Source organism: Aythya marila, assembly GCF_965140915.1.
Source record: "Aythya marila genome assembly, chromosome: Z".
NCBI lineage: Eukaryota > Metazoa > Chordata > Aves > Anseriformes > Anatidae > Aythya > Aythya marila.
This window is the reverse complement of record NC_139080.1, coordinates 50,197,171-50,206,768: the sequence shown is the minus strand read 5'-3', so window position 1 is coordinate 50,206,768 and position 9,598 is coordinate 50,197,171. Positions and strand designations below refer to the sequence as shown.

The 9,598-nt window shown below is 42.2% G+C and overlaps 1 protein-coding gene across 1 annotated transcript; it reads left to right on the top strand.

Moving 5' to 3' along the window:
• Nucleotides 1-413: 413 nt before the first annotated feature.
• On the top strand, nucleotides 414-9,317 carry MINAR2 (membrane integral NOTCH2 associated receptor 2; the record flags this gene model as incomplete). Its single annotated transcript, XM_082784406.1, has 3 exons — nucleotides 414-578; nucleotides 8,013-8,258; nucleotides 9,138-9,317. The coding sequence occupies 3 exons, from the start codon at nucleotides 414-416 to the stop codon at nucleotides 9,315-9,317; spliced, it is 591 nt and encodes a 196-aa protein (XP_082640532.1).
• Nucleotides 9,318-9,598: the final 281 nt, after the last annotated feature.

The window sequence follows — 9,598 nt, the reverse complement described above, 5'->3', positions numbered from 1 at the left end:
TGCACTGGGAACTGCTTCTAATTTTATGAAAAAGAGTTTGCTTTGAAGTGCTGTAAGCTTGACATTTTTTGCAGGTCACTTGAGGAAGTGCTGGTATGCATTTAAGTGTCTCATGCATCTACGCACTGGTACTCGGTTAGCTTTAATGAGCACATATGTATCTATCAAAATAGACCTTGAACTTGAAAACTTAAGCTAGGCACTTAAAGAAACATGTCCTGTCTGCTCTGCCACTTCTAAACAACCTTTTATCAATGGTAGATGATATAAGTTAGCCTGACACCAAACAGGGGTCAGATACAGTTTCAGTAGACTGTCGTATCCTTCTTCACATCATTAATAATAGAAGGAGCATGCACAGCCAGGAAGCAGAAGCTTGGGCTGCTTTCATTATTACTCTACAGGACAGAAACATGGACCTCTCTGTTTTGCCAAACAACAACCATCCTGATAAATTTCTACAATTGGAGGTGAAGTCTTTAGTGAAAAACTCTGCCTTTCTGCAAGCCAGCCTGGCAAAATTCCCAGAAGCAGCTTTACCTGGAGTGCAGCAGTGGCACAACAGGATTTATTTGCAGGTAAGGTCTAACAGAGGCAGATTTTTGTCTTAATTTTTCTATGCTGTTTTGGGGGAACTGGAGGCAAATGATGTGAGCTTGGCATTTCAGCTGTGGATTCAGCTTCCCACATCTCTGAATCTGAGCTACTAATATCCCTGGAAGTTTTCCTATTGACTTCAGTGAGGATCAGGCTCCAGAAAGACAGTTGCTCTCTTCAGCAGTAAGGCAGTCCACCTAATTTACTTCAGTACATTAGGCTTTATGCTGCTTGTGGTAGCATTTTCATAGCATTTGCCAGAAAGCCTACTGCAGTCAAATAGAGATTAATTGTATTAGGGGGCTAATGGGACACCCTCTCTGAAGAAATTAGAAGTATGAGAAAGAAGGGAAAAGAATATCAAAGGAGATAAAAAAACAAACAAACAAACAAAAACAAAAACAACCAAACAACAAGGGACTTAAGTCTGAAATCCAGGCCACATCACTCAGTGAAAAGGCACATTAGAGGGAGCAATAGAAATTCATGCTATTGTCTTGCTAGCTTGTATATGTCTACACAGTTCACTGCAGCTTCTTTCCTTTGCCTTGTTTTAACTCTTTGACCTTCCTGTCACCCTGACAGATGTCTGTGGAAAGTATGAAAAACAATGACTGTGTTAATGCAGGTTATTATTATGTGGAGGTAGCAGCAGTTTCATAGTAAAAATGCAAATGCACACTGCCTAGCAGAGGCCCTGGAGCCTGCAGAGTAGACGTTCATATCTGGATCAGCAGCCGTACAGCTGCATCAGCTCACACCCCTCTGGGCCCCACTTGCTACACACACCACAACACTCTTTTCCTCCTGCCCAGGGAGCCCCTCGCCTTTCCCCACCCCTAGCCTGAGCAAAAGCTCCAAGGTCTGGTTCTTGTCAAGGGATAGAGACGCATGAAGGTGGCTGGGGGGCCTGCAGAAGGGTCTGCATCCTGAGCATCCTCAGGGTGGCAGTCAAGATTCCCAGGGCAATGAGGAACAGGAGCCAAAAGCCAATGGGTGTGGAAGGGGAAGAGGAAGAGCCTTGAGGTCTCCCACAGCAACTTCCAGTTCAGCTTCTTCCTTCTTGGCCTCTTCTCCCCATCAGCTACCCAGACCCCTTCCCTTCCTCCCTCCCTCCCAGAGACTGCTCCTATTGTATGCTCCTTGCTGGCTCACCCCCCCAGGGGGAAGCTGGGAGGAAGAAGGGGGCAGGCAGGGGGGTCTCACGGTTGCTGCCGTCTCCCATGCATGAAGCCTTCGCCAAGGGAAGGAGCCTGCAGGATCCTAAACAATGGGATTGTGGAGCAATGCTGGCCTTGCTCCCCACCCCGCCGCGGCCCCTCTTTTGTGCAGGACAGAGGCAGCCACACACAGAGCTGCCTCCACAGTGGGGATGCTTCTCCCTATTGTTGCTGAACAGGAGGCACTGAGGCTGGGCCAGGGCTGCAGCACTGTGGGAGGACTGGACCATGCGGGGAGCTGTGTGCCTTCTGCTCATACTCCGCCCTTTACCACAAGCAAGGGGGATCTTAGTGAGGGGATGAGGAAATACAGAGGGAGGGCATTTCAAGGGAAATTCCTGTGCTTGCCACGTGTCTCAGAAACACAGCCTGTAATACAGTACATTTATAAATGTTGAACCTAGGGCACAACCTATGTTTTTAAAGTGCAATCATTATTGAATGCAAACTGTCCAGATAAAATTCATTGTGCCTTATTCTCTCTCCCTTATGAACTCGCCTCTTCTTTTTCCCTTTTGCTGACAATCAAATAAAGGGAAAGGAACTGATGAGTTCCAGACGTCAGAATAAACACGATGGCACAGCAGAGAACTAATGGCACAGGAATAACATGTTTTGCTTTAAGATGAGAGAGCTAATGGGGTTAAGGGTTAGTTAATTCAGAAACGGAAATGGGGGGATAGGGGGTGAAGAGTGAGGGAGGGGAATTCATTTCAGAACATATGTGCATGACCTACAGGCTCCCAGAATTATTAAACCCCGAGAGTAGACGAAATTCCTTACAGAAATTCATTTTCTTTAAGAAACTGTTGCTGCTCAGGACTCCTTGCATGCAGTGACTGCTTGGTGGTGTATCTGTGGCCTCTTCCAGACCTTTGGCACGAGATCATTCAAATTCAAGTGCACTTAAGTGCTTATGTGTTTTCCCCACCTATGTTTTAAAATATATTTCCATTTTAAAAAGCAGACTGTTTATAACAAACAACTCATATTTCTGACCAAAAAGTTGCCACTTCTTCCCCTTACTTTCCTCTTCTGTGTCAGGCAAACTGAACAGCTTCCCTTCTCAGTGTATATTTTCATCATCTACTTCAAATAAAACAGACCATAAAGCGGTTCAGGAATCTTGGCCCTTCCTTGTGAAAAGCAGCATAAAAAGCACAGACTGTTTCTTCCACAAATGGCTAGCTGCTGACTGCTTTCTGATTGCCCTGAGAACTCCCAGCCCTGCAGGATGCTCTGCCCACACCTCGAGGTGCTCATAGTACAGGGGGTGACTGATTGCCTGCATCTGCTCCCGGGAGCAAAGCTCATCACTCTCCTCCTCAAGGCCTGTCCCCTTGTTTTCTGCCTTTCTCAGACTTCCCTTTCCTGCTTGAGCTTTCCCCTTTTCCCTGTTTCTGGAAGAGCATTTTGTCTTTGAATACTGTGTCACTTTTCATTGCTGCTGTTGCTCAGGATTGCACAACTCTGAATAACTTTTGGCCTGCAAGTATTACAGTTACCATGCTAATTGCACTCCTAACCCTTCCTGGTCTCTCATCTGAGAGTAATGCCTGTGTGTTGCACTTGTACACTTCTCAAGGCACTTGGAGAGGAGATTACCTCTTAGCTAGGTGCTGGGCTAGTCACTAACCTGTCCCTCAGCTCAGACCTGCATTACATACTCTCTCCTATTCTTCCCTAGATATCTACAACTGGCTGCAATCAGAGACCAGCTGCAAGGCTGGCAGGAGCGTTGGTCTGACACCATGCAGCAGTTTTTATATGTTGTACTCACAGCCCTGCAGACCTCCATTAACAGCGACAGACAAAACAGCTTCCTTTAAGTAAACAATTAATTACTGGGGTAGAAGTACTCTTGCTACACTGTGAAAAGCATCAGTATGAATGCCTATTTTTCTCTAAATTGTCCTGTGTCCTTTCATGTCAGCTTAAGTTTTTACAGAATTACGGAATCACAGAATTGTCTAGGTTGGAAAAGACCTCGAGATCATCGAGTCCAACCTCTGACCTAACACTAACAAGTCCTCCACTAAACCATATCGCTAAGTTCAACATTCTAAATGTCTTTTAAAGACTCTCAAGGATGGTGACTCTATCACTTCCCTGGGCAGCCCATTCCAATGCCTAACAACCCTCTCAGTAAAGAAGTTCTTCCTAATATCCAACCTAAAACACCCCTAAAACACCCACCTACTGATCTCCTATCCATGTCAGGTGGGTCCCCAGCTTGCTCTGCAGTACCCATTACTGTTTCATGTCCCTGACAAGCATGTCTGTGACCCTTCAGGTCTGTTGAAAAGAAAACATGTATTCTTGGGAACCTTTAATGTCTGCAGTCTGATGTTTTGCTTTTTGTATGTACTCACATAGCCATGGTTACTGATTGCTTTCCTGGTTATTTTTCCACAGCATCCCACATAAGATCCCCCCATAAGATCATCCCCCTTTTTTTAATTGATCAAATGCCTTATCACAGGAATCCTTGGGTTACTACCTATCAGCTTTCTGTCTACCAAACCTTTTGTCCCTACATCAGAAAAGTGCCCTTCCTGTTGCTGGGAGAGCTCCCCAGGGTGTGCTGTGTGGCTTCTGCAAAACAGAGAGTTACAATTTTAAACAAATCACTTACAAATATAATAATTGCCCTGCTACGCACTTTCATGGGGATTGAGGATGTTGTTACAAAACAACTCCTGCAGTTCGTGGTAGCCCTAGATTTCTGAAAGACTGCTTTGGTAAAGCTGTTAGGCACAGCTGCCCACAGACAGCATTTGTTGCTTTCATTAAGTATCAGCCCATCTGCAGCCAGTAACAACAGCTTGCCAAGGGACACAGAGCTCTCATTGTGCGGGAGTAAAGGAAAGTTTGACTTGCACGACATAACATTCTTTAATCTTTTGTTGTTGTTGTTGTTTGTTTTTGATGTCTCTTTGATCTCCTCTTGCAGGTGGATTGGCTTTGGACCAAGGCCTAGCGTTAGTTATTGATATCTTGGTTTTAGTGGGTCATTACCTTGGTACTTGATATCCCATATCAAAGACAGAGGACAGAAATGTTTGACTTTCTGTTTCAGTGGTAACAACTACAACAATAGTGGCAACAGAAGGGTAAAGTCAAGATAAATATGAGATTAAAATACTCCCTAAAAACATAGGTTACTGTGTAATTTACAGTTATGCATATTGTCAAGTACTGATACGTATAATTTGCGTTATAAAATAATCAGCAAGAAAAGCCTACTGAGAAAGCACATTTTGATCCAGGGTTGGAACTAGCTTCAACTCTCTATAGATCCTCAGGCTTTTCAGAGCATCTTCTTTTTATGCATGTCAGCTCTCTGGATCTGACAAAGAGGGACAAACTGCTTGTGGTGAGAAATGAGTTATAAACAGCAAGAACTTTCTTAATGAGTTATGTGTACATCAGATGTAGTTATGTGTATGCAAATATGAGTATTTCTCATCTTGTTAAATAAGTATTTATTCAATATATTTCAACTATAATTTCATGGAGCTTTTTATAACTACTGCTTCTTTGAGCATTTGCTGTTGTCTTCTTCATTTCAGTGAACTCTAATATAAATTTCCTCTTAACAGTTCTGATTTAGATCTCTTCCACCCTCATTCATGCTGGCTCCTCAGGCACAGTGCATACAATATTAATTCTTTAACACACTTCAGTACTGAAGTTTACAATACTTTTATCTTTCTTTGAATATTGTTTTTGTGAGTAAGAATCAAAACATAGAAGTCTATAAAAACTGCTGATGGTTTGAGTCTTAAAAGAAATGTATATTTTTTTTGCTTGAATTAATACTTGGATCCATATTTTTATTTTCTAACCTTATTTTCTCTGTTTCTATAAATGCATATGTTTCTTGCAACCTGTTTCATGCTTATCTATACTATTTATTTGACCTATATTTTCTTTTGTCTGTGCCTTAGGTTTTTCTACTTCTGTTTCCCTAAGTAGTCTCTAGCTCATATCTACTGCAGAAGTTTCACAACCAAGCCTTTGGCCGCATTCAGGGGTACTCTGATTAACGTTGCACTTCAGTGTTTGTTCTCCAGACCTCCTGCAAAATATCTTGTACCACAAATCCCAGTCCAGTTCTCACAGTAAAACTCTGTTGCTCCTCCCTCATATTCCTCCCTAGCATTACTCCAGGATAGCACATTCTCCTGTTCTCATGCATTGCTGCCCATGAAAAGCAAACTAGTCTGGAGGGAAGGGGCTTAAAGTTTTGTCAAAAAGAACTCTCTTTATGAACAATTCTGCATCATGCCATCTTTTGCAAGCTTTGGAGTTTGTTATTTAAAACAGCTTTACAAATTGCTGTCAAGTTGCATTATTTTCACAACATTTTAGCCTAGGGAGTCCAAACATCCCCTGGAGAGAGAGCTTGCCTTCCTCAGCAAAATATTCTTCAAGTTCAGCTATCTAGCAGGCCTGAGGGAGGCATCATTAAGGTCATTGACAAATTTTAAATAAGAAATAAATATAACAAAATAAAATAACATGCAGTCAGAAAGAAATGACAGTTAAAAACACCAGCTCAGCTGAAATCTGGCCAGTACAATCCAGAGGGTTTCAGTGCCAGCTGTAACTGCAATGCAAAGAGTAATACTGTCAGGGGACATGTCAAGGCTAAGGAATGACATATGGAAATTATGAACTAATGGAGGAACTGGGAGGACACTGAGGATCCACCCACCTACTAATGATAATTATTGATGGGAAATATTCTTAGTCATTTGTGATGATTTAGTGATAAGAGTGCCAGTATGATGCTTTCTACTAGGGTTTCTTAGACAAAGCCTGTTTCTTTATCTTCTCCTTTCCTTCCTAAAGGAAAGCAGCTCCCCCACTTCCTTCTACACCTTCCTGCCCCACACATCCCATTGTGTCTGCACAGACCCAAGTTACAGAGCTCGTGATGATCTTTAGCAGCTGGCTTCCACTAAAAGTGGATACACCAGCTCACTGAAGTGGCAGGCTGTTGCTCAAGCAGAGGAAGCAAGTAGTTTGCTGTCAGTTTCAAAACCAGTGTTGTCTGATAGGGGAGCCAAGCAGCTCCAGAGGCAGTGTGAGGAGAAGGCAGCAGCCCCGTGCTCCTGCTGGCAGGCCTGCCTGGGCACCAAGCCAGACCATGACCACCCTTGTCTCAAGACAGGACAGAGGTGCTGGTGGGGAAGCATCATCTGCTAACAAGGAGAGCTTTGTATGCTGTGGGATGGTACTGTATGGGCAGTCCTTAAGCACAGGACAGATACTGCTTTGAGAGCTGGGCTGTCAGAAACAGCTCTCTTAGGAAGCTGAGGTGCAGCTGGAACCACCCATCAGCTGCAGGTTAGTTCCAAGTCTCGGCGACAAGGTTGTGGTGAAAGACAACGTTGAACAGCTTGAACTGTAGAATTGGACAGCCTTACTGCATGCAACTAGAGATCAAAAAAGAAGGCATCTGCAGTCTTACCAGCTCCCAGATAGACACTTAGCAAGGTTTTAAGGAGCACCTTTTGAGTTCTTCAAAAAGCAGATCCCACCAGGGTTGTTGCTTTACTACCCCCTGTCCTAAAACTTCTGATTTAATTAATAATGTGCAGGGAAACTGTTTAGGTATTCAATTACCTTTGAATTTTGACAGTGCCTGACTTGGGACTTTACCTCAGTTACATGTCACGCCTCTCTGACATCCTGACATGGGTCTAACATGCAATAATGTGAAAAGAGCTGCAACTTGCACCCACTGTTAGATGTGCAGCTCCAGTAAAGACAGTCAGTTACATGCCATCACTGTGTGTGTCAATCTGTTTTGTCGTTACATCTCTGCTTCTGCATCTTACTCATTTGGCATCTGTCAGAACTATGAGCTCTGCCACTGTACACCATGGCACCATTTTGCTAAAATACAGGCTTTCTTTCAGCATGTATAATAATGCCAGTTTCTATTTGCAGAAAAGTTTAATGTCCACATTGTACCCACATGTTTTCCACAGAAGGAAGAAATCTACACAGAGTGAACAGTAAGGCTCCCTTAATGCACTGTAGATTTTTGCCAGAAGAAGAGAAATTGTTGCACATGTAATTTTAAGAATGACTCTATTATATTACAAAGAACTCTGGGAGGGGACCTGTGTCATAGGTAAATGAAGAAGAAGGTCAACTTCTGCTCTAACTTGTGCTTTGCAGAGAGAAAAGAAAAACATCACTGAGCTGCCTGGCTTGGAACCGAATGGCATCAGCCAAGAAATGATAGACAAAGCCCTTGGGAAACACATTACACCCATCACCCTGAAATCCACAATCAAGAGCAATCCCCTGTATAGCGATATCCAGGTGGATGACGACTGGGAGGAGAAGAAAAGGATACCTTCCTGGACTGTGCAGGACTATGACAGACATTCACTGCATTCTAACTTGGCCAGCCACATAAAGGTAATGCACTGCTGCACTGCATTAGTCACGTGGATTGCTATGAGCTGTGTGTGGACACAAACCACCATGCAGTGTGTTTGGTTCTTTTGGTAGGATTCCAGTAGTAAGTATGGACAAGCTTTCCTGTACAGACATGACACTAGCCTGAGTGTGATCAAAAAAAAAGTCTACATACCTGGTTAGATGTCAGAAATTTTGGTTCAGCAGATCATGACTTCTAAGCTACAGAAGGTCTTGAACCACAACACCCTGCTACTGAGTTTCTCCATCTATATAGGGCAAATCTGTAAATCAGGTACTTAAACAATAAATAGCCAATTTCATAACTTTTCATATGGCTGTTTATAACATCATTCTGTTATCAGATAACATATTTTCTCACCCTTATTCACACCAGGCAGAATCCTGCCCATATGTGAGTTGACACAAATCAATTTTAGAGTTACTTTTTTTTTTTTTTTTTTTCCTTTGTTTGTTCATTTGTTTGTTTTTGCTATCCCCTGGTTTTGGAAAGGGACTCAGATCTGCATTTGTAAATCATCATCTCTTCTTGAGAAGGGCAACATGATTTCTTCTTCTTCTTCCATCATTATTATTATTATTATTATTATTATTATTATTATTATTAAATCTCAATGGCTGGTGTCCTACATTTGGTTCCTGGCTGAAAAGCGTGGTTTTAATTTTCCCCAGAGGAACTTTTGCAGCATCTGGCAAGTAGTGTAACCTATGTTCAAGTGAAAGTCTCTTGCATTTGTGTTGTGATGCTTTAAATTCATTAATCATTATCTGATGATAGCCAAAATACTTCTAGCTATGTTCTAATGACTTTATGTGCAAGACAGAGGAACTGAGTTCATTTTCTGATTTTTCTTTTAGGAAAATCCTAATGATCTACAGTTCTGGATGGGGGATATATATACTCCTGGGTACGATACCCTGTTAAAAAAGAAAGAGAGAGAAAAAAAGCATTCCAAATGTTGCCGAATCATCCTGCTCGTGATTCTAGCTGTTTGCATCCTGATTACCATAGTCACGCTCAGCGTTTTACTTACTTAGTACAGCCAAATATTGTTGATGGGAGTTTTTCAATAAATATTTTTATTAAGCTATTCCCCTCCCTTGTTTTATTTGAATTCCAATTTTTGTCACAAATACAATTTGTTTGACATCACTATTTTACAATGTTCCTGTACCACATAAGGAATTGATCCTGAAAAGATACAAATACCCTGAGCATAGCAGAATGTCTCCTTATGGGTATAATTAAAAAAATAAAATTATAAACATGCTACTTCTTATAATGCCTTATTCTTTTGACTAGTGATTTGGTTTGATGT